The sequence below is a fragment of the Melanerpes formicivorus genome, unplaced genomic scaffold (genome assembly GCF_026170545.1).
Source record: "Melanerpes formicivorus ecotype bairdi unplaced genomic scaffold, bMelFor1.0.p_v2 SCAF_9, whole genome shotgun sequence".
NCBI lineage: Eukaryota > Metazoa > Chordata > Aves > Piciformes > Picidae > Melanerpes > Melanerpes formicivorus.
In genome coordinates this window covers 2,986,368-3,011,141 of record NW_027142361.1, presented here as the reverse complement: position 1 = coordinate 3,011,141, position 24,774 = coordinate 2,986,368, and the positions used below count along the sequence as shown (strand labels likewise).

The following is a 24,774-nucleotide window of genomic DNA, read 5'->3' as shown; positions in this document are numbered from 1 at the left end:
ACTCCTGAATTTGGAGAAAGTTTGAATCCAACAGTATCTTCCACAGCTGGCCACTGCCTTTTATAGTGCTGAATCCAGACTTCAGCCTTTGGCCTAAATATTTTAAAAGAATGAAATGTCTGCATAGGTATATTATTCAAAGAAAACATTAATCTCTGAGTTGCTCATTCAGCCTGCTTTCAAAATTTCCATGGTTTTGGTTTCTGGGTTTGTTTTTATCATTTAGATTGGGTTAAGCTAGTTAAATTTTGGGTGGGTTTGGTTTCTTCTTTGGTTTGGTCTTTTGGGGGATCTTGTGTTGGGGTTTTTTTGCTTTGTTCTGTTCTGTTGTTATTGGTTTGGCTTGTTGGTTTTTTTAACTTTCATTTCCTTTGATTATTTTAAGTGTCTGATTAAAGTTGCCAGTAATCTCCTGTATCTGAGATAGTATTTGAATGAGAACATTTAAGTGAGCTTTAAAATGATACAATTTAGACCCAAGGTTTCCATGGTGAAGTTGAAGACTTGCAGCAGTGGTTAACAGACACTGAACGTCAGCTGTTGGCATCAAAACCTGTTGGAGGCTTACCAGAAACGGCAAGAGAACAGCTTAATACTCATATGGTAAGTATCAGTATTAGAATATTTTGCAAATTGCATTTCAGGACTAACAGTCTTTCAAGAGTGTTTATGGTGAATACAGAGCATGTTCTATATATCACAATGTCTGTACCGTATCTTAGGAAATTTTTATAGCCTTCAAAACAACACTGTTATTTTTGGTGCAGGAAAAGTAGTCATTTGGGATATGCCCCAAACCAGACCATTAATAGTGTTGAGACATAAAAGAACTTTCACATCCTTATTCTTAGAAAAATGGAGTTTACAGATTTTTCAATTATTCCTATTGTTCCTGTAACTGTATGTATGCATCTTCTAAAATTTGATGTATTTAAAAGTGATCTGCAATCACTGGACCTTAAGTTAAGGTCCAACTTGATCCTTTATTCTTTATCTAACAAAAGCTGGCAGTAAAGTCATCACTAGCACAAATGTCATAAGGACTACTGGCTCATATAGAAACTCTACTTTGATCAGAACTGCCAACCTAATCAGGATGTCTGAAACCCTAACCCCTTCCCTTCCCTTCCCTTCCCTTCCCTTCCCTTCCCTTCCCTTCCCTTCCCTTCCCTTCCCTTCCCTTCCCTTCCCTTCCCTTCCCTTCCCTTCCCTTCCCTTCCCTTCCCTTCCCTTCCCTTCCCTTCCCTTCCCTTCCCTTCCCTTCCCTTCCCTTCCCTTCCCTTCCCTTCCCTTCCCTTCCCTTCCCTTCCCTTCCCTTCCCTTCCCTTCCCTTCCCTTCCCTTTCCTTCCCCCCTGTAGAACCATAAAGCTTAAAAAACCCCAACATCCTAAACTTGATCTCTTTCCTCAGAGGAAGGTGGTTCGTAGTTCTCCATTTATATAAAATCATGCTGTGCTGTTAGGCCAGGATGTAACCCCAAACCTAATTTTATGAACTCCTGATCTCCTGGCTCAGATATGAGAGTGGTATTTACTGAACTGTCCTTGAACTCAAATATGCCTGGCACTGTTTCCATTAAAACACTGTATTACCATTGCCTTAAAAATCAGATTTTACTTTGGAATGATGCTGAAGGTCATTAGCTACCAATATGGGGCATGTTTTTTGAGAAGAAAAACAATTTGCAGTTTTAAAATCAGTTATGACAGGAAACTAGGATAAAACACAGACCCTTTTTGCCTTAGTAAAGAGAAAGAAGAAAGAAACAAAAACAAAGCTGTTTTTTTAATGTGTTGGGATTCTTTACTTTTATTTATTTTCCCCTGTAAGAGTTGAGGCATAATCACAGTTCTATGGGAGTCCGTGGTCTTTTTCCATTTTTAATCTTGAATTTTAAGTCAAAGCAAGACCAAAATATTTCCCTGGAAAATCAGGATATTATTTGATGAATTTCAGTTAAACCTCAGTGAATCTGTGCAGATATATGTAAATTCTCTGAAATGTCAAGGCCACTTCTCACACTGAGTACTAGTTACCATAACTTCCAAATTCAAACTTGCCCCTACATGATACAAACCATATTAATTTATGATGTGAAACTGGAGAAGAAAGTTTTGCATTAGATTTTGATTTGTTTTTCATTGGAAATAATGTTATGAACCATCTTCTTGAGTGTACAGTCTGTTTCTCCAGATAGGAATAAAAGAACCCTCAACCATAATCAGGTCACAAATTGAGACTGGGCAGCGTTTCCATCTAAGACAGCTCCAGGAAAACAAAAGATACAAAGAAACATTACAGGGCATTAGCAACAAAGGGACTATAAAAAGAGGCCTTTTTGGCTGTCCCAGTTTTTTTTTAACTGTTTTTTTAAAACAGTCTTTTTTCTTAGTTCCTCCTTTAAACGAACTTCAGTTGCTCCTACCCTCCTACAGTATTGTGACTGTGTTGGAGAATTAACCACTGTGATGAGCCCCTGTCTTAGATTGACCAAGCCCCAGTGTTTGCTGCCATGCTGTGTCTCATCTATTCTGCACTCCTTATATTTACATCTGAGGGATTCTTCAGCTGCAGTAAAATAAGATGCTTTGGGGAGTTACAGAAATTAGAAATAATGTAGAGAAGTTGGGAAGATATGAAAAAGGCGGCTAGGTGACACCACTCTCCATAGTCCTCAGAAACAGGCAAGGAAACTTTCTGTTCTGGTACAGTCTTAGCTCATGGTTGAACCTGCTTCCTGCTTTGCCTTCCTCTGTGATCAGTTACAATCCTGTGTAGACTCTCTCTTAGCCCAAAGAAAATGCTGGGTTTTTGCTCTTGTCCTGGGAGTTGGAGGGGGAAGTTCTTTTCCTCCTATTTCCAAACCACCAACTGCTTATTTACTGGAAGATGTTCCTCATTTGGGAGTCTACAGCAATTTCATTGATACTTTTTGAATTTTTGTTTCAAATATTGAACTTGCCCTTTTGTGTCAGAGGGATGTATGGGAGCTCTTGCCACTTCATCTTTAACATGGTTAGTTGTGCAATACAGAATAGTTAGGCAGCATACAATAAAGCAGCCCTCCCAAGTTGTCCTACCCACTTCTGAAGGTGTATTGGATAGTTCTGGGCTTTCAGCACGCTGTATAATTCTGACACTTTTTGTCTTTCAGCTGCAGATGGACTTGAAACCAACCAAGTTGTAGCAAGTCTTGTGCAATAAGTGCATAGTACTTTCTTTGCCAAGCTTTGGATCTCAGAGAAAACATCTGACAGACAATACAAGTTCCCATTTCCTGTAGAGTTTGGCCCTTTCTTTGCTCATTTGGCTTTTTATGAATTACATATGTTTCCTTTATTAACATTAAGCATACCCATTAAATGCTGAGGGAGGAATAAATATTATAGTAGCTATTGTATAGAATATTGAATTTCTACCTGACTTATTTTTTGGTGCTTGCTTTATTTAGGAACGCTGTGCTGCCTTTGAAGCCAAAGAAGAGACATATAGGCGTCTAATGCAGAAAGGCCAGCAGATGCTTGCAAGATGTCCAGAGTCTTCTGAGACAAACATTGAGCAGGACATAAATAACTTAAAAGAAAAATGGGAATCAGTACAAACAAAGCTCAGTGAAAGAAAAGTATGTGGTTTTACATAAAAATAGAAGTGTAAATCATGTATTTAAGTATGTTAATGTTCAGTCCTTGTATGTATGCATACTTGCTTGATCTTTCAGATTTAAAATCAATGGTAGAGACAGTTACAGAGAATTTATTGTTATGCTTAGAACGTACTGGGGAAAAAAATGGGATTCAAGAAGTTGATAATCCATAATTGGGGAGGATGGTGAGAATCACATAAGCCTGTTACAGAAATTAATTAGCTGTTACTGATAACGCTTATTTGGTATGGTGAAGGATTTTCTGGTTTTCATTATAGCAATCGTAGGCATGAGAGATAGAATAAAACTATTTGATCCTTCAAGTTTACGTCTTTCTCAACGGAAGAGCTGCATTAATTTTCCTAGCTTTTATCCATTTTTTCCTTAAATTCCCAAACAATTGGCCTTCTGCCACTTACTTCAAGTGACTTCTAACATAGATCCATGGCATGATTTCACTGCTCTGCTGCATGTTTCTTTATTATTAATTTCATTTTGCTTTCATTCCTTCACGAAGTACAGTCCGTTTGTTCTACTTTAATCAAACAATGAAGAATATCAACAATTACAGGAAGAGGAGTTCTGTATACATCCCTAACATGTATAAAGCACAAATATTTAATTCACAGTTTAGTTATATTTTAAAGTAAGAATGCTGGTGCCTCTTAAGGTAACTGTATAATATAAGAATGTCAAACTAATTAATAGCCAACATAAGCACCTTCTTGCAGGCATGTATAAGGTTGGAGTAATCAGCTTAATGTGTTTGTTTGAAATTCAGTGGCTGAGACTGCTGTCTCATGATCAACAAAAAATTCTGTATCCTAAATTAGTCTTGGTTCAGGCAACCAAAATGACAGTTGGGTTTTATTTTAAAATGTGGTCTAGGCAAATATGTTATTTGTGTAGTGTGAGAGAATAAATTAGATGACCTTTTGAGGCTTAAGTAGTAGAAAATATAGTATTCTAACATGGAACATTTTATCTTGATACTAGGTGCTGTATTTTCTACTCATCTGTCATACATAATTTTACTGTCATTCTTCTATTCATCTCCTTATTAATGCTCAAATGTAGACTGTTACTTCAAAACTCAGAAATTTTCAGTTGGAGAAATGTTTTTAAATGCTGAACTAAATGCTAAACTAAATTTATTTACTTCACAGTGCTCAACTAAAATAGTTTACTTGGCTGAAGCACCTGCATAATATCATCTGCTATTAAAGCATCATCTGTTTTTACAGACCAAACTGGAAGAAGCCCTCAACTTAGCAATGGAGTTCCACAACTCACTTCAAGATTTCATCAATTGGCTTATTCAGGCTGAGCAGACTCTAACTGCAGCTTCTCGGCCAAGTCTTATCTTGGACACTGTCTTGTTTCAAATTGATGAACACAAGGTATGTAAAGAAACAGATGTGTGATGTTTTTCTCCCACTCTGGAGACACTTTAACAATGTCCAAATAAAACCTGTAACACCAGAACTCAGAGAAACATTTAATGTGTTTTAAAAATGCATTTTATAGTCTCTCTTGCTACATTATTCTGTATTAGACTGATGATTTTTTTTTTCATTGTTTATCCTGTGCTTGAGCAATGTAGTATTCAGAGTAATTTTTTTTCCCTTTTTTCCAAGGTTTTTGCCACAGAAGTGAATTCTCATCGTGATCAGATCATAGAGCTGGACAAGACTGGAACCCATTTGAAATATTTCAGCCAGAAACAGGATGTTGTCCTTATTAAGAATCTGCTGATCAGTGTACAGAGTCGATGGGAAAAAGTAGTTCAACGCTTACTTGAAAGGGGAAGAGCTTTGGATGATGCAAGGAAAAGAGCCAAACAGGTAATCGCACAACAGCTGTTTTACAGCTCTTTGAACTTGGCTGTAATTATATCCAGACTCTTGAAGAATATGATGCTTGAAAGTACTTTCAAGTAAGCCTGGGTTTAGTGTAACAGACACTGTTGAGTTAGTGAAGCAATTTCTGTGATTCGATCATAGAGCACTTCATTTGTGAAGTGAAAGCATCATTTTCAACCCGAGCAGTGACTTCTGTCTGCAATACCAGATAGAGTCTGAAAGAAGAAAGTTACAGTATGGCTTCCAGATGTATAGTAGAGCCATCTGTCCTGAAAAAGGAGTTTCACAATCAACCCTTGTCACTAAACTGTGGAGTATTCCTTAGATTTTTTTTATTTTTTTTCCCCCTTGGGTTTACATTGTGATCTGATTAATGCTCATCACTTCCTCAATCTCTTATATTAGTTACTGTTCTGATATCCTCTGTGTGGTAAGATAGCTGCATTTATTTTCTTAAAAGCCTGGAAAATTTCCTCACACAGTTTATCTCACCAGGGAACATTATTTTTACCGCTCCCCCAAATTTGTGTTTCCCTCATTGAGGGGCATAAGCGATAAGATGCAAAGTGTGTGAATGGCACATTTAAATGTCAATAGGAAGCTCTAGCTTCTTTTTGTTCAAGTGAACATGGCCATTCAAGATTTGGGCATGTTCACAGCCAAGTCACATTCCCATGCTCACTGATACTGGGACTCAACTCATACAGTAAGAACTTCTCTAAGCAATAAATTGGGCCATAAGCCAATCAGATGTTTATTTTCCAGCAGTTTCTCGTGTGCATTCACACACACAGCAGTTCTGCAATGAGAGGGATTTCATTTCCATATCCATTTCCAGAGTGTAACAATTAGTAACAATAAGTTACTAATTTAGGTCAACTACCTATGCAGAGTAGGGAAAGTGGTACTGAAAGGGTATTAGTATCAAGCCCCAGATCCACAACCCTGAACAACAGGGTGCATCCAGGCAGCCCAGGCAAGAACAACTTTCAAGAGAGACATGGAGAGAAAAATGACCAGCTTAGAAAAATCAAATTCCAAAAGGATACCACTTTGTGAAAGCTGGTCAAATTTTTGCTCTTTTCCTGCTTCCTTCCCTGCAGCAGTCTTTGTTGAAACAGGAAGGAAGATCAAGACTCTGTTCCTTGCCCATCAAGATACAGTTCAATGTAATGGGAGTATTTATGAGCATCCCAGGGAAAATCTTGGGCAGTCATCCAGACGGGACTTTTCCCTAGTGATTTACTCTTGTTGTCCATATAGACTGTGCCCCATTCTTGCTGTATTGACTGTTTGTTACTAAAAATGTAGGAATCTAAATGACCAACATATTAACAGAAGTTAGCAATATGCCTTGGAAAGATGCATGCGAAGTGTGCCAGGTTATGCACTTAAAAGGTTACTAATTCACCTGGGAGAAGGGAGGCTAAGTCCAGTGGGCACATGATGGAGCTAATCCTGTTTAATATACCAGGGAGAAAAAGCACACCAAATCTTTCTGAAGTCTACCTCCTTGGGCTGTGGAGAATTGGTTGGGGTTTAATGTTTTTGGAGTATTTCACAAACCAGTGAATTTTAAAATCCATGCAAATCTCACTGTTCTGCAGTTCCATGAAGCCTGGCACAAACTTATGGAATGGCTGGAAGAGTCAGAGAAATCTTTGGACTCGGATCTTGAAATTGCAAATGACCCTGACAAAATAAAGATGCAGCTTGCACAGCATAAGGTGAGTCATGAGTGATAAAATGAGAAGTTCCCAATGTGATGCAGTCTTATCAGCCTTGTACTGATCAGTCATCAAAGGAAGCAGATTGGTGGCCTCACTACAATGGAGTTCTTGTTAGCATCAAATTAACTAATGGTGTGCTACAGGTGGGGCGTAACAGAAAACTATTCACAGTATCTGATATGTGGGGGAGTGCTTAGCTCTGAATAATAGAGCTAATAATTGAGCACCACAGAAACTTTACAGAACAAAATAATACTATCTGAGAATAGGATGCTGTGAAGAGGTTTTGTTACAGGCTTTTTTTTTTTTTACTCCTTAAGCCATAAATTTACCATCTAGTTATTTGGGTTGGGATCTTCCTTTCAATACTACAGACTACCTCAAAACTGAAAAAATCTTGTCTTTTGATTGGCAGAATCTTGTTAAGGACAAATATTAATGAAATCTTCTAGAAAGTTCAATGAAACCATTAGTAGCAATGAGTGGTTCTCTTTTTGAGATTCAAAATTCCAGGACCTGCTTTCCACAAATCCAGCTACTGTAGGTGAAAATGTAAAAACCTTATTGATTGGCCTGGATTTTCAAGCAATGATAATGTAAAAGTTTGAGAAGTTAGACACAGAGCAAAAGGATGGATGGGAGAAGTCCTGACTTCATTTTTTCTTTGGTAAAGAGCCTAGAATCACTGAGGATCAAATGGGTGAGTAGTAGACAGGCTGTGTCTCAAGATTTATCATGGAGTTTTTTCATCAGGACAGAATACTGAAAGGTCATTCATTTTGGCATACATGTACTTCTACTTTTACATCAGTTTTATTGTTCTCTGTTTACTCCTACTTTTTCATTCTGCACAATATCTTCAAGGATTCGTATATCTTTCTCAGTGTAGTTTCTGATGATTGCTTTTACCTCCAACAAGTTTTGCCATGTATAACTAATGATGGGTTACTGCATGTCTGCTTTATATTTTTTATCATCTCTCAGTTTATGTGATGATTCAAGTGTTTATCAACTGGGAAAATGTGCTCCTTTAATACGGGAAAGTTGGCTGTTGGTCAAGCAAAAATAGTTTTACCTATGCTTGCAGTTAAAACTTTCAGATAAAGCCTACATTAGCATTCTGTTAAGCTAACTCTGCAATTTCAGATCTGGGATTGCTGCTGTTGCCAGGATTTGAAGTCAGTGATGAAAATTAGGGTGAAAAAAATCATTCTCTTAAGAGTCTTTTTTTTTGTTTCTCTGACTGTCAATCTTTTAATCCTTCCACTCTTCCACATTCAGGACTGTGACTGTGCTTTGATGTCCTTTCAGGTCCTGGGGTTTAACTCTCAACCTTCTCCTCACCTCTTCTGAAATGTTAAACTAGATAATTCCACTTGTTCTTCATACTTACAGCAGTACATTTTATGAGCCCAAATTTCTTCACATGGATTGGCACACTCATCGCTTCTCTCAATGATAATTTTTCTCCAGCTTCTCTTTGTATAAAATTCATATAGAGAATAGCTACTAGAATTGTTTGAATCTCATTTCTCATTGGGGAATGGGATGGAATGTGGCACCAGGGGCATTTGAATTGAAACTGGTGATTTGGAGGAAGAAGATGAATGTGCATGAGAGAGGGAGTTCTGTAAACTTTGTGACTTTAAACTTCAAACAACTCCCCCCACCAAGAAATGAACTCAATTGTTTCTTAATGAGCTGTCAAACCTCCCAACACTGCAGTGTCCTTCCTTATATTTTGAGTCTTTTCCTTCCACTCCCACATATACCCTTCTTGTCTTAGTCTTTTTTGTCCAGCCTTGAAGATTTCCTTGCTCCATAAAGTTAACTGTTTTGCTATCTGAACTGAATGTGTGCTCTGTGTGTGCTGTAAGCAATTTGGATTTGCTCTGTGCCAGTTGTCACTGCCAAAAAACCTCCAAACAAGGCCCTGAAATAAAAAAACCAAGATAATATGTTTTCTCTCTCACTTTTATCTAGTGTGTTGCCAGGGACTTTTGGGGATCATTCATGGTCTGTTTATCAGCAATTTTTTCCTCATTTTTAAAAGTCAGGATTGGGAGAAGCCTTCCTAGGTCACCCAATCCTTTCTTGTGCTAATGCTGAATACTCCTTAAAGCATGTTTATATGAATCTGGTTAATTTTATCTGTATGTTCCCATCTCCCTTAGTGGGAAGGCGAGATTTCATTCATTTTACCTGTCTGCTTCTGGCAGCTTAACCCAAAATCTACACTCTGTTGCACCTCTATGAAAACAAATTCAAGTAATTCAGCATAGTGTGTAGAGTCTCTCAAAAACTGAATTCACTGCAACCCTCTGTTTACCTTTTAAATCTGTTTAAATTTGTTTTTCCTGTATGATTCTTCTGTGGCTGCAATTTCATTGTGTTCCTTCATGCATTTCAAGTGGCATTGTGCATGTAGTGCTAGGTAGTTAGTAAACCAAATCAAATCAAAGGAACACACACATTGTTCATACTGAAGGAAATTATATAAATAATGGGTTATTTTAACTTTGAAAATTATTTGTGTTTTTTTGTAGTTCTAGCTTGATGATGTTGTTGTGTTCTTTCTTTAAAATTATACTGAATTAAAAAACAAATGCTGCCCCTTTTTTTGGATAATGAATTTTGACCCTCAGTTCACTTTGAATCCTGAAATAACCCTGATATAAGGATATTACAGTGCAAAAAGTGTTAAGAAAGGAACCTTGAATCACCCTGCATGAAGTTGTCATACTGTCTGTGTATAGCATAACCCAATATCTACCTCCTTCTTAAGACACCTCTGTTCCACTTGAGCTTTTCCTGACACACATTCATATCTAAAAAGAGCAGATGATTATGTGGACACATGGAATAATTGGTGGAAGAGTTGTGAGCTACTGTGGCACAGGTTGGTGCAGGCCAGCTGGGAACAGCTTGCCAGTTGGAGGTGAGTGGCCATGTATGTGCCAGCAGTTACCATGAGGATTTCTTGCAATGTTTACATACCCTGAGGAGGAATTACTAGAAAGTTGTAAGTCATAATCATATCCTTCATGGATGTGATCCTAGGGTGCTGAGAGAGCTGGCGGATGTGCTAGCTAGGCCACTCTCCATCATTTTCCTCCAGTCCTGGCTCACTGGTGAGGTCCCAGATGACTGGAAACTGGCCAACGTGGTCCCCATCCACAAGAAGGGTCGGATGGAGGAACCTGGAAACTACAGGCCAGTCAGCCTGACCTCAGTGCCAGGGAAAGTGATGGAGCAGATTATCCTGGCAGCAATAACTGCGCACCTGAAGGATGGCCAAGGGCTCAGGTCCAGCCAACATGGATTCAGGAAGGGCAGATCCTGCCTCTCCAACCTGATCTCCTTCTATGATCAGGTGACCCGCCTGGTGGATGTGGGGAGGCCTGTGGATGTGGTCTACCTAGACTTCAGCAAGGCCTTTGACACCGTCCCCCACAGCAAACTGCTGACTAAGCTGTCAGCCTGTGGATTGGACCACTACACTCTGTGCTGGGTTAGGAACTGGCTGGAGGGCCGGGCCCAGAGAGTGGTCGTGAACGGTGCCACATCCAGCTGGAGGCCAGTCACCAGTGGTGTCCCCCAGGGATCAGTGCTGGGCCCTGTCCTCTTCAACATATTCGTTGATGATCTGGATGAAGGGGTAGAGTCAGTCATCAGCAAGTTTGCAGATGACACAAAGTTAGGGGCAGATGTTAGTCAATTAGAGGGTAGAAAGGCTCTGCAGAGGGACCTCGACCGACTGGAAAGATGGGCAGAGTCCAATGGGATGGCTTTCAACAAGTCCAAGTGCCGAGTGCTGCACTTTGGCTATGGCAATCCCATGCAGAGCTATAGGCTGGGGTCGGAGTGGCTGGAGAGCTCCCAGACAGAGAGGGACCTGGGTGTGCTGATCGACAGCCACCTGAATATGAGCCAGCAGTGTGCTCAGGTGGCCAGGAGGGCCAATAGCATTCTGGCCTGCATTAGGAATAGTGTGGCCAGCAGGAGCAGGGAGGTCATAGTGCCCCTGTACTCTGCTCTGGTTAGGCCGCACCTTGAGTACTGTGTCCAGTTCTGGGCTCCTCAGTTTAAGAAGGACATTGAGACACTTGAGCGTGTCCAGAGAAGGGCAACAAGGCTGGTGAGAGGCCTTGAACACAGGCCCTATGAGGAGAGGCTGAGGGAGCTGGGATTGTTTAGCCTGGAGAAGAGGAGGCTCAGGGGTGACCTTATTGCCCTCTACAACTACCTGAAGGGTGGTTGTAGCCAGGAGGGAGTTGGCCTCTTCTCCCAGGCAACCAGCACCAGAACAAGGGGACACAGTCTCAAGCTGCGCCAGGGGAGGTTCAGACTCGAGGTGAGGAGGAAGTTCTTCACCGAGCGAGTCATTCGGCATTGGAATGGGTTGCCCAGGGAGGTGGTTGAGTCATCGACCCTGGAGGCGTTCAAGGGGAGATTGGACGTGGCACTTGGTGCCATGGTCTAGTCATGGGGTCTGTGTTGATAGGTTGGACTCGATGATCCCCGAGGTCCTTTCCAACCTAAGTGATACTGTGATACTGAACATTGCTCTTAACAAATAAATTAAAATCTTTTTCAGCAAACACAGAGCAAATAATCTTTTGATATGTCAAAAGAGTCTTTATTTGATTCTTTCTACATGAGTTTCCTAAATCAAATGTGTTATTTTTTTTTAACAGTTTTCCTCCTAGCAGTTTATAAATGTGTGAAATAAAACACTTTAAATGCTGCTGCCAGTCAAAAGCTGATGTGCAGAGCTGATTTTTGTCTTTTGGCTGTGTTCTTTTATTCAATTATTTAATCTGTCAGTTGGTTAACTCCTTTGTGGTATCCAATGAACTGTGTTTCTGTGTGCTTCTCTGTGCCTCTTAAAAGCTTCCAGAGGCTCTGTGCAGAAGGAGCTGGCAGGCAGATGAAACTGCTGTATCAATAGTCATCTTAAAAGTCCTGATCATAGAAACCTGCTCATGATCATGACTTTCATCCCAGACTGTGTTATTGGAATGTCACCCAGCTGCTTCTTGTGTCTGGATCTGTATACTTTTGGCATGCAATTCTTCCCAGTAATAGTATGCTTCAATCTTAAGAAGGTTAAATTATGGTGACTGTAGGTTTCCCAGCTTGACCATGCTGGACTAAACCAGAATGACCCTATAGGGTACTCCACACTGGCTTGAAATCTTAGTATGTGAAAATGCAGTGTGAAGACTGCTTAGTTCATGATTCCCAAAATAGCAGTTCTTTCACATTGTCCCAACTACCAGACAGCCCCTTACTGAAATCTAGGAATGTTGTGGTAGGCCCAGAATCATTGCCTGCCATAGGCAGGAAGGTTTTTTCTGAATGTTGTTCCAGTAGAGAGAGACAAAAGGCAGGGATTCTCCTGGTGTCAAGCCCCATATAATTTGAAGTGCACTCTGGTACTAGCAGACTAGAAATATTGCAGGAAGTTAAGAAGTTTCTTTCAGCAACATTTACTATTTGCATTGCAAATAATACATTAAAGATGATGAACTCTGTGCCCTGTAAGCAGTTAATGGGTGTTTTCTTTTCTTCCATATACATAGGAATTTCAAAAATTTCTTGGTGCCAAACACTCTGTGTATGATACCACAAATAGGACTGGACGCTCCTTGAAAGAGAAAACCACCTTGGCTGATGACAATTTGAAACTTGATGATATGCTGAGTGAACTAATGGATAAATGGGATACAATCTGTGGAAAGTCTGTGGAAAGGTAAATGAAAACCGATCTAATTATTCAGCAGATAAGAAAAAGGCTTAGGAAAATTCTTTTGGCTTCTGTTATGTAAGACTAGAAGGGGAGTGGCTGGCTTGTTTCATAATTAAGAGTGCTAAAGCACTTTACTGATGGTGTGGAAGAGGTCTGGGTAGCAGGGAGCTGTCTTACTTTTTAAAAAGGGAAACACCAATTTAAAGTTCTTAGCTGCTATCATTTTATTTTCAGAATGTTTACTTATAGTGCATGAATGAGTGGGTTTTTTTCCTGTGTTCTTTGGGTTTTTTTGTGTTTTCTTTTGTTGTTTGCTTCATTTTTTTCTTTCCCTCCAGACAAAATAAATTGGAGGAAGCCCTGTTATTTTCTGGGCAATTTACTGATGCTTTGCAAGCTCTCATTGACTGGTTATACAAAATTGAACCTCAACTTGCAGAAGATCAACCAGTACATGGAGACATTGATTTAGTGATAAATCTGATTGACAATCACAAGGTAATTCCAAAAATAGTGTTTTAAAATTACTAGGCAGCTCATACGTGTGGCATTGTAATGCTATCCCATGTCAATGTAATTTTGGCTATGTAGCTTTTAGAAACAGAGAACAGTTTTATAGCACAAAAATGCCATTGACAAGGTGAAGTGCTATAAAATGTTTGTGGAAGTAAACAACAACTCATTGACACCAGCTAGTTACACAATGTTATCCTGGTTGAGTATCATGTCAGAAATCACAAGTGTGCATTTATGAATAGGTGTTTATGAACAAGAGGTGGCAATAATTATTTTATTGTAAATCTGTGGGGAAGAGAGGGCTTTTTATTTAGCACATCTGCTAACCAAGTGTCCAGTGCACTCATGACTGCAGCAGCCTTCCAAACCTGCAGGGCTGCTGTATCTTCATGGAGAAATGTAGTTGCAATGCCTAAGGTATGCAGAGGAGTCTACAGTTAGACTGTGGCCCAGAAAACCTACACTGGCATGCAGCCATATTTTGTTACTGAAGTGTTTCTGGAAAGGGGAGCAAGCAGGAAAATGTAGGACTGTACCTCTGAATCCCAGTTTTGCACTTAAGTATGTCCAAAGAAATAGTTGTGGAAGTTACTGGTATTGCAGAGGCTACACACAATCGGAGTTCTGGAGCCTGGAAGATTTATGAGGTAAAGATCCCTGTGTTCATCCACCAGTGACTTCAGTATCCAAAGGCTGGAGATTTTGGTCCTCATGGGGGGAAAAAAAAAAAGGTAACATGGGTTGTCTATAAAAAGTAGCATGAAATATGCTGACATTGCTTCTGAAATCCCATTCTATATTGCAAGTTAGTCCTAGTCAATGGCAGTGTGTACAGTAATTGTCATATCTGGTTTTTGAGAGCTTACTTTCTGTAACTGGAGCCTGTTCCATCTGCAAATGTGAACATACTCTCTCATAAATGTATGGCTGTGTGGTGAGCTCTACAGCCTTACAGTCAGACCCCCAGATGGAGTTTTATTTCTGGTTTTTATGATTTCATTGTTCATTATTGGTGGCATTTTATCTGTTTTTTTCTGCCATGGCAATCACACACGTTGAGATGAATGTGTCAGATCAATTGCTTTGATAAAGGGTGCAAATCCAGTGTGGTAAGGAGGCTGGATTTCCCACCGAATTGCATCGGGATGGGTTCTCGAGATCCGCATGACATTTTCTTACCATATTCCATTTATTAGGATAAAGTGTAAATATCTTCCTGTGGAATATGATAAGCAGAAGTTGAGTGTTTTGCATCACTTAGATGAAGTTAGTCTTGACTGAACTAAATCTATGTTTTGTTGTTAGTTACATAACTATGTCTTAATGAATTAAAACATTTTAAATGTATTTGGTGGTGCCTAGGTTTTCCAGAAGGAGTTGGGAAAAAGAACAAGCAGTGTCCAAGCTCTGAAACGCTCTGCAAGGGAGTTGATAGAAGGCAGTCGTGATGACTCTTCCTGGGTCAAAGTCCAAATGCAGGAGCTGAGCACTCGCTGGGAGACAGTTTGTGCCCTGTCAATATCTAAGCGAACACGATTGGAACAGGCTCTTCGGCAGGTAAGGGAATATTAGTGGATGCTATGTGTACTTTATGAGAAGCAGGCAAAATATCTTGCAGCCTAGTTGCCAGAAATTTAATTCCATTTTCACTTAACATCATTCAGTTTAATTTAATTTGGAAACACTAAATTTCTTCCTCATGCACTGCTTATCTCTTAGCAGTTCTTATTGCTGTTATTGTTAGTCTGTACCACAAACGCAAAGCAAATAGTTCAAAGACCTTGCCCTGTAAGGAAATCACTGAAGTTACAGTCAAGTGTAAAGGGTGATTAAGAACTGTGCTCCCTTCACAGGAAACTGAAGGCTACCATCATATTTATTCCTTTTGTGCCTTACTGGAAAGAAGTAAATTTGTGTACTGAAAACTGGTTTATACTGTCACAGTTACAGTGCACGGTGAAATAGGTTACAGAAAAGATGAAGTTATTTTTGAGTGCACTCAGGTGTTACAGTATGTTAGTACTGGCTGGTACTGATCCCAGACAAATAGGTCCACCTATATAATTTCCAAACCTGAGATAATGTGAAGGTAGAGCTTGGTGAAAATATGAGCTTAAGTTGATACTAGAATGGGTCTCCTGCCCTTCTTTTCCTGGGGTACTGTGTTTGTCCAGCTCCCCAGTCTATTAGCAGGCACAATCCTGATGTACCTCAAAACACTAATTCTGTCTGAATATGACTGTGCCTGAAGGTGAAACTTTATTTTCTCCAGACATAAAAGGGTTAGTCACTAACAGGCTGTCAATTAATTTTGCTTAACCAGTGATTTAGGCTATGCAGAAAATACAGTTCTCAGCTCTCCAGCTGGTCCATGAAAGCACCTCCCATGTAATTTGTCAGCGTAAAGTCATGACATTCTCAACTAAGCTGCAAATACACTGTAAATCAGATGGCTAAAAGCATGAACAGGCTTTTAGACTTCCTATTATTTTTTGAGAAGCATGAGATATTTTTACAGTTACGAAAATGTAGTACAATATATCATTGACTTTTTAATGCAAAGTTAATGTGCCACTACTGCTGCATGATTAATGACCCCAAATGCGGACTCGGTCTCCTTGTGTAAGCTGCAGTGTGTCTGTCAGAACCCCTCATGAGTAGCCGTGACTACTACTTGTATTGTAACAGGCAGAAGAATTCCACTCTGTGGTCCATGTCCTTTTGGAATGGCTGGCAGAGGCAGAGCAGACTCTTCGTTTCCACGGAGTCCTTCCAGATGATGAAGAGGCCTTGCGTACACTAATAGACCAGCACAGGGTAAGCAAGAAAAAAGAAGAGGGTCCTCTTTATTACAATAGCATCCAATGTTTGCTCTTGCAATTGTTTCTGTAGGGAAGCTAGAAATTTAATGGAATTGATAGTTTTGGAGCCATACTGGTGTTGGGCTGTTGAGATGTCGTGGCCCACTAAGAAAATAAAGGGCCTTTAGAAAGCTGCTGCAAATGTTAAGAGACAGATGGAAACTCCTCTGTGAAATGTATGCTGCCTGACAATCATAACACAGACTGCTACAGCAGCAAAAAGTATAAGTGTTATCTTAGCACCATGGAGAAAAACACCACATACTTTTCTTTCAAGGTTATGTGTAAATGTCAGCAGGATGATATTATCATCTGTTAACCTTCTGTCACATGGTCAAGCAGCATTCTGTCATGCTTTATGTGCATTAGGCACTGAAATACTTCAGTGCCATAGGTACTGTACATACTAGATTATAGACCATCAAACTTAACTGCAGTTATGAAATGGGAAAACAGCTAAGCAAGGAGCACAGAGGTCATACTTTCATTCTCCAAAGAGGAGGCTGCAAACAGGCATATGTGTAAGCCCATGCACAACTCCTCTTGTAAGTGTGGTAGTAATAGCACCAAGAATTTGTGTACAAAGAAAATTGCCCACAGTGTTATGGAACAAATCGTAAGAGTAATGGATTTGTCCGTCATTGATCTGAAGAAAGTTCTAACAAAACTTAGAAAAAATGGAGAGTGGAAAACCATCCTGTTTTAAATTGAGTTTGAGAATATTATCAGGCAGAGGAGTGTGTGCAGGGGATGACTACCTAATGGTTCTTAATTAGGCAGTTTTCTAGGTACTCAAACTTTAGTATTTTGAAAAAGTTTTCAAATTTAATTTAGGGCCCTGGAAACTGGGTGCTGTTTTTTAATTGGCTAATGTATGTATGCATTGGAGCATGCTGATGCTGGCAGTTGCAACCTGCTGTCTGCAGTGCAATTAAATTTGTTTCTTAGCTGCCTTTCCTCCACATGTGCCTTGTCAATTCCCTTTTTAATTTTTTGGTCTTCTGAATACAGAGAACTGTCTGAATGAAATCTTAGGTCCACTGAAATCATTAGGAAAAACAACATCTTAAATTACTCCCTCTGCAATGTAGATTGATTAGCAAAATATTTCTGTACCAAAGCTCAAAATTGTGCTGCCAAAGCTGAAGCTCAACTTGGAACCTCAAACCGAAGCAAGGCTTGTCTCTGAAAAGAAAACCTGTCCAGCTGGAGAGATTAATCACTAGCATAACATAACCAACCTCAGTACAAGCTGTGGCCATACTGTACCTAAAATTTGTTTTAGTGGACTTCAGAAGATGTTCTTCCAAACCACATTTTATTCTTAAAGGCCAAATAGTACAAATACAGAAATTTTCAAGCTAAGAAAGATTGTGACACTGCTGCTTTACCATTCAATAAGCACACAGAGCAAAATCTTCCTTGAATGAGTGGTCTTTCCTTGTAAGCTTGTAATATCAATTTTCAAGAAGAGAGTAATAGGTTTAAAACCCATGTCTATTATAATGCACTAATATTAGTATCAAAATATGTATGACTGACTGTATTTACGTAAATATGAAATGTATATTCCTTTTATCACTGTAATTTTTAAATGCTGCACATGATTTAATGAAATCTGCAATCTTGGGCATGGGGGGTTTGTCACTCACCATTCTCTCTCACTCCAGGGACTGAAAGGTGGAGTGCATTAATGCACTACAATAGTTAATGGGAAGCATCCCATCTCTTCTCCTGTAAATGTATCTGTATCACTGGATTGTCACAGGGTGGAATACAGTTAGTATCCTTTACTGAGGGAAAGCTTAATACACTGTAGGCAGTATGTCATAGATTCAGATTTTGAGATATTCTAGTGCAGTTGTTCAGGGAAAATAATGTTGCCTGTTTTCTTCCTGATCCTGTCTTGTTTTATCTCGCTGCAACCACCCTTGACATTTCCAAAATTATTTTGAACTGAAATATTGTAAGAACCCATTTGTTTGGACAAAAAAAGGACTGCTATTGAGATAAACACTAATGTTAAATTAAGCTTAAATCAGAGGCAATTAGTAGTGAATCTCTTTAAATACTTATTACAGGCTTTTAGGACAAGGTAGAAGAGATTTTCAAAGTTTTTTTTTCTACACTTCAGTTTCATGATAGCTTCATATTTAATTTGTAAAGGCACAGGGTTATGTAATTATGAGTTGTAGATTCTGTTTTCACAATGTTAGGTGACTTTGAATTTTCTAAAAATCTGACTTGTCTGACCTTTAATTTCTGAAATCCAAAATAACCCTTCTTTGTGGATGGGGCAAATGGAATTAAATTTTTGGAGACATAGTTCCATATTGTAGCCCAATTAAAGATGTTAAAATAGAACAAACAAATCCACCAGACTCTATAAGAGATGTTGGCAGTTCCAGTTAAAGGATGCTTGCAGAGGCAGACAGACGTACATGACATCTAGTCATAACAGAATAATGAAAGCATTATAGTAGGAATAATAGCAATCATGATTAAAAAAATACAAACCACAGAAAGGATGGGCCTTCAGTTGTTTTCTAGTATGTCCTTTTCCCCCCCACCCAGTTCTGGTCTGGCCGCTCTTTCCTCTGCTGAACTCCCTAGGAACATCAGTGGCTATGAGCTTGGATGTTTAAAGCTGTAAACATCCTTTTGCTTTTACAAGATGTTCCCCACATGGCAGTGCCTCTGAAAACAGCTGCTTAATTAGCAGTCTCTATCCCTGTTCTTCCCCTCAGCTGCTGAGTTTTCACATTTGTGTTAGTTTAGTTTAGCTGCTTCTGAAGTCCTCTATCATCATGTCTGAGCTTGTAATTATGGTTGGACATTTCCAGCCTTTGCTAGGAGCTTGATAGTTTATTATGAAAAATTATTGCAACTGACAAACTAAGTTATCTGAATTGTTGCCAGTAATGATTCTAGCCATCACATAGTTGATTTACAGCACTTCTAAAATGCTGTGAATTTCTGTCTTATTTTAATAAAGGCATGTGTCTTTCAAGTATTTACAGTATGGTGAGCTTTTAGGGAGTGTCAAGCTGGGGTAGAGATTTTAGAGCTTGATTTAGTCCTTTGTGTGGAATAGGCTTTTTTAACATTTTAAACTTTTCACAGACAAATTAAATTTGCCTCTTGGAAGCTGAATCTGAGTGATAGAGGCTTATGACCTTCCAGAGCACACACGTGCAAATTTTGTCAGCATCTAATAGAAATGGTTATCTCTGGTTTAGGAATTTATGAAGAAAGTGGAAGAGAAAAAGGCAGAACTGAATAAAGCAACAGGTATGGGAGAAGCTATCCTAGCTATCTGCCACCCAGACTCCATCACCACCATTAAGCACTGGATAACAATCATCAGAGCCAGGTTTGAAGAGGTCAGTATATGTCAAGCCATCTTCATTGCAACAGTCCATCCTTGACTGGAACATAGCTGACAACTGATGTGATAGTTACACTGGGAGGAAATGATCCAGCTGTTGAGAACTAAACATTTAAAATACCCACAGTGATGAATGTGAATACCATGTTTCCCTGGTTTTTATTTCAAAACTTATAGGGCTTTAAGAACTAAAGCAGATGGCCAAGCCTCTTTCTTTGTATGTATTAAAGGAAATACTGCCTGACACTTCCCATGTGAAGAAAGCCAATAGTTTCTAAGAGAAACTTAAAAGTTGAAAGAAAGAAAATACAGAGCAAACTTGAAGCATTTTCTGTTTTTGAGTCCAATACGTTCTTAATCTAGAAGATTTCCAGATTATTTTAAGAGGCTGCAAGTAGTTCTTACAAGATATACCATACTTAATATACACAGAAAACACCACCTTAGAAGTTAAGTTTAAAGAAAAACAAAATACTGGTGTTAGCAAAGCATGGCTTCATATTGCCCAAGAGGAAGATGGACACCAAATTCTACATGATTCACTAATTTACATATATTTGATACATTTCTCTTCTGAATGTGCTATTTACTGCATTAAACAGCACCTTATCCTGAATATCTATGGGGAAAAAAAGTGTTGAACTGGGAATTATAGTTACATGGCACCTTTAGTGGTCAGCCATTACATCTAGCACCTTTTGATACTCAAATATCAACAGGCCTGGCAATAAGATCTGGGTTTACAGTTAGCAGAGCAATTTTAAATAAATTTTAAAGAATTTCAAACGTGCACCTATTTACGCATTGGTTCCTTTATCCAGGTCTTAGCATGGGCTAAACAACATCAGCAGAGGCTGGCAGGAGCTCTGGCTGGACTTATCGCTAACCAGGAACTGCTGGAAGCCTTACTGTCCTGGTTGCAGTGGGCAGAGACTACGCTTACTGAAAAAGATAAAGGGGTTATCCCTCAGGAGGTTGAGGAAGTTAAAACACTAATCGCTGAACATCAGGTAAGGCATGTTCAGGGACATGTCCCCTGCACATTCCACATGGTGTGCACATCTCAGCTAGGCTTTGTCATCAGGTGTGAATCTGGTTAGCAATTTTCTCTCCTAATACTTGAATCCCTTTCCAGATACTTAGTTGTGTGTTTTGTATGTGTACAATGTTTTTGTAGTTTATTCAACACAGAGATTTACAAAAAACCCAAACAAAAATTCAGTGCCATATTGTTATTAAAAAGCAAGCCTACAACTCCCCATAGGAACAGGGATGATAATAATACTAATTTAAAAAACCTCACATGAAATATATGGTAATGCTGCTGCCTTAGAACTAGTGTTGAAGTGTGGCTTTACTCTTAGATTTAAAAAATATATTTATGAGGTACCATAGAGAGCTGCTGGTGCAGTGGATACTCATAGGCTTAAGCCAGATAACACACCAGAGCTGTCTCACTTCTATGAACTGCACTCTGAACAGCAAGGAACACCTGAATATTCACAGTAAAAATTGTGTTGTACTCGAACTCAGGATATGCAGTTAATAAAGGAGTTTGACAAGACTGTGGTTTAGATTAACCATTATTTTAACAACCAAGGCCCTAGTGTTCTTAAAAGCTTACCCTGCCAATTAGTCTTACTTTGCCTGTCTCCTTCTTTGTGAGGCTGGTGTTGTCATAGCGTTTCTACATTATTCTGTTTCTGTGCCTTTCTTGTGTTTTGTTGTTTATGTGGTTTTGATTCCTCTGGTCACTTTTGTGTATTGTTAATCAAACCTACCTCTATCCAATCTCAGACATTCATGGAGGAAATAACCAGAAAACAACCTGATGTGGATAAAGTTACAAAGACCTATAAAAGAAAGGCACTTGAACCTACTCCAGTACAGTCTCATATTCCTGTCCTCGATAAGGGGAGAGCAGGAAGTAAGTAATGAAGTGTTTTGGGGCAGGTCACATATATGATTGCCCTTTCTCTAAAGATAACAGATTACTAATAATCTGATAGGTTTGTTTGGGTTCTAGTGAAACAGGGTAAAATTCTGTTGGCTGATTTATGGGTTTTTTTTCTAATTGTCTCTCTTTTTTTCATTATGATGAAAATTCTCATGGCAGATCTGTATTTGTAAGTTTTGCCTTACACTTGTTGAATACCTGTTTCTAAAGTATGCAGCCTTCACGTGCTTAAACTTCCAAGAGTGTGCATGTGTGGTGTCTTTGCACATATATTGTTATTGGAAGATGGAAACAAATTCTTTTATGTAAAGAGGTAGAGATAAAATTTTGGTTTTGCTATCTGTGAAATTATGTGGATCCAATTAAAAAATGGGTTCAGTGATGGTGAATGAAAAGTGAATTGAGTGAGGAATTTGCTTTTTGTACATTTAGATATACTTACCCATTGTATTTAATGCTTGCCCATACATGGAACCTACTTCTAAAATCAGCCTGGACAAAGAGATGTCCACCAGGTCAGGAAAAACTTCTTTACTGTGAGGGTGACAGAGCACTGAAACAGGCTGCCCAGAGAGACTGTGCAATCTCCTCTAGAGACTTTCAAAACCCACCTGGATGTCTTCCTGTGTGGCCTGCTTTGGCAGGGACATTGAATAAAGATACAATAGAATAGAACAATAGAATAAACCAGGTTGGAAGAGACCTTCAAGATCATCACGTCCAACCCATTAACCAATCCAACCCACCTAAACAACTAAACCATGGTACCAAGCACCCCATCAAGTCTCCTCCTGAAGACCTCCAATGATGGTGACTCCACCACCTCCCCGGGCAGCCCATTCCAATGGGCAATCACTCTCTCTGTATAGAACTTCTTCCTAACATCCAACCTAAACCTCCCCTGGTGCAGCCTGAGACTGTGTCCTCTTGTTCTGGTACAGGCTGCCTGGGAGAAGAGACCAACCTCCGCCTGTCTACAACCTCCCTTCAGGTAGTTGTAGAGAGCAATAAGGTCACCTCTGAGTCTTCTCTTCTCCAGGCTAAGCAATCCCAGCTCCCTCAGTCTTTCCTCATAGGGCTTGTGTTCCAAGCCCCTCACCAACTTTGTTGCTCTTCTCTGGACTCGTTCCAGCAAGTCAACATCCTTCCTAAACTGAGGGGCCCAGAACTGGACACAGTACTCGAGGTGCGGCCTAACCAGTGCAGTGTACAGGGGCAGAATGACCTCCCTGCTCCTGCTGGCCACACTGTTCTTGATGCTGGCCAGGATGCCATTGGCCCTCTTGGCTGCCTGGGCACACTGCAGGCTCATGTTCAGCCTACCATCGACCAGTACCCCCAGGTCCCTCTCTACCTGGCCGCTCTCCAGCCATTCTGACCCCAGCCTGTAGCACTGCAGAGGTCCCCTTCAACCCTTACCATTCTATGTTTCTATATGGTCCTTCCCCAGCAATGGTAAAAAAAAAAATTTAAAAACCCCCATTATATGGCTCATATCAGGATATAGGCTCATTATTTAGGGCAGGAGAGAAAAATTTTAGGAAGGTCAAGTATGTTTCATGTGAATGTTTGTCTTGTTTGAACTGGATAAGACTTACTCATTTTATCATGTTTAACAGGAAAGCGTTCCCCAACACCAGGCATCTATCCCTCAGCAGCCCAGGCACAAATCAAAACCAAGAACCCACGGGTAAACCTTTTAGTCAGCAAATGGCAGCAAGTCTGGCTTCTAGCCTTGGAAAGAAGAAGAAAACTGAATGATGCTTTGGACAGACTTGAAGAGGTCAGAAAGGACTGTATAGAATACACATACATTTTTTGCATCATTATTGTGTAACCTGGATTCAATTCTGAATACTGTAAAGAATTTCCATATTTGTCATTTCATATGACGAAGCTAACCAAAAACATTTTGATAACTTGTGCTTTGATGTGCTTTAAAAGCAGTCATTCTCATTTTAAATGCAAGGAGAACTAAGACATTTTAAATGTTTATACAGGTCCTCAGAGAACCAACTATTCAAAAGAATGCAGGTAGTATTTCTCATTGATTTTTCTAAATTGATTGATTTCAACTGAAAATAAGTTTTTTTCTTTTTTATTAAGCTGAGAGAATTTGCCAACTTTGATTTTGATGTTTGGAGGAAAAAATACATGCGATGGATGAACCATAAAAAGTCTCGTGTAATGGACTTCTTTAGGAGGATTGATAAAGATCAGGATGGAAAGATAACAAGGCAGGAATTTATTGATGGAATTCTTTCTTCAAGTAAGTCTTAAAATTAACTTAAGGTTGATCTAGGAGTAAACGTATCATGAAGTCTGTTGTCTCTACAGTTCAGCGCGTGGCTGAAGAGAGGAGGCAGCTTGAGGAGCGCAGCTCTGGGAGTTTGCTTTTGGCTTTGCTTCCCTTGCTTTTCAGGCGGTAAGGGGCTGGTGGCTGGGGACTTCCTGAAGAGGGGAGGAGGGGCAGCAGGCTTGGGTTGCCTACATGCCTGAGGGCAGTGACATAGCTGGGGGAGGGGTTGCTGCGGAAACCGCGTGCAAATCAAACAGACCCCAGCGCTGGCTGAAGAGATGAGGCAGCTCACCTTCTTACTGACAGGGGGAAGAAAAAAAAAAAAAAAAAAAAAGCTGGGTGGAGAGGGTGGTTACTGCAAGATGGTCACCACTAGAGCAAAGGCTAACAGGCTAACAGAAGAACATTGGGCACCCAAACAGAGAGCACTCACAAGCATGCAGATGTTCAGGCAGGTGGCTGCAGTGAGTGCTGGAACCTGGCACTCAATGTGGAGGATGGAAGGAACAACTTCTGTGTTAGGTGTGAGCAGATCAGTGATCTGATGAGCATGGTGGCCGAACTAAAAGAAGAGGTGGAAAGGCTAAGAGCTATAAGAGATGCCGAACGGAAAATTGACTATTCCCATAACCTAACCTCTTCAAAACCAGAACACGGGGTAACTCTTAGTGGAACAGGGAGTTTGATACCTTCCCAGCAGCAAGCCTCTCAACCTCCCTGTAGTAACCCACATGAGCAGGGCCAATGGGAACAGGTCTCTGCCTG

The 24,774-nt window shown here is 39.8% G+C and overlaps 1 protein-coding gene across 23 annotated transcripts in view; it reads left to right on the top strand.

Annotated features, from left to right (window-relative positions):
- DST (dystonin) overlaps positions 1 to 24,774 on the top strand; it is a 523,559-nt gene that overhangs the window by 464,060 nt on the left and 34,725 nt on the right. For all 23 annotated transcript variants that reach the window (XM_068142981.1, XM_068142971.1, XM_068142968.1 and 20 more), the window contains 14 exons: positions 475 to 603; positions 3,453 to 3,623; positions 4,889 to 5,044; positions 5,282 to 5,488; positions 7,114 to 7,233; positions 12,822 to 12,991; positions 13,327 to 13,486; positions 14,867 to 15,061; positions 16,193 to 16,321; positions 19,605 to 19,748; positions 20,575 to 20,763; positions 21,551 to 21,680; positions 23,330 to 23,493; positions 23,817 to 23,979. In XM_068142981.1, coding sequence (XP_067999082.1) covers positions 475 to 603; positions 3,453 to 3,623; positions 4,889 to 5,044; positions 5,282 to 5,488; positions 7,114 to 7,233; positions 12,822 to 12,991; positions 13,327 to 13,486; positions 14,867 to 15,061; positions 16,193 to 16,321; positions 19,605 to 19,748; positions 20,575 to 20,763; positions 21,551 to 21,680; positions 23,330 to 23,493; positions 23,817 to 23,979 — 2,227 coding nt within the window. The remainder of the gene's footprint in view (positions 1 to 474; positions 604 to 3,452; positions 3,624 to 4,888; positions 5,045 to 5,281; positions 5,489 to 7,113; positions 7,234 to 12,821; positions 12,992 to 13,326; positions 13,487 to 14,866; positions 15,062 to 16,192; positions 16,322 to 19,604; positions 19,749 to 20,574; positions 20,764 to 21,550; positions 21,681 to 23,329; positions 23,494 to 23,816; positions 23,980 to 24,774) is intronic.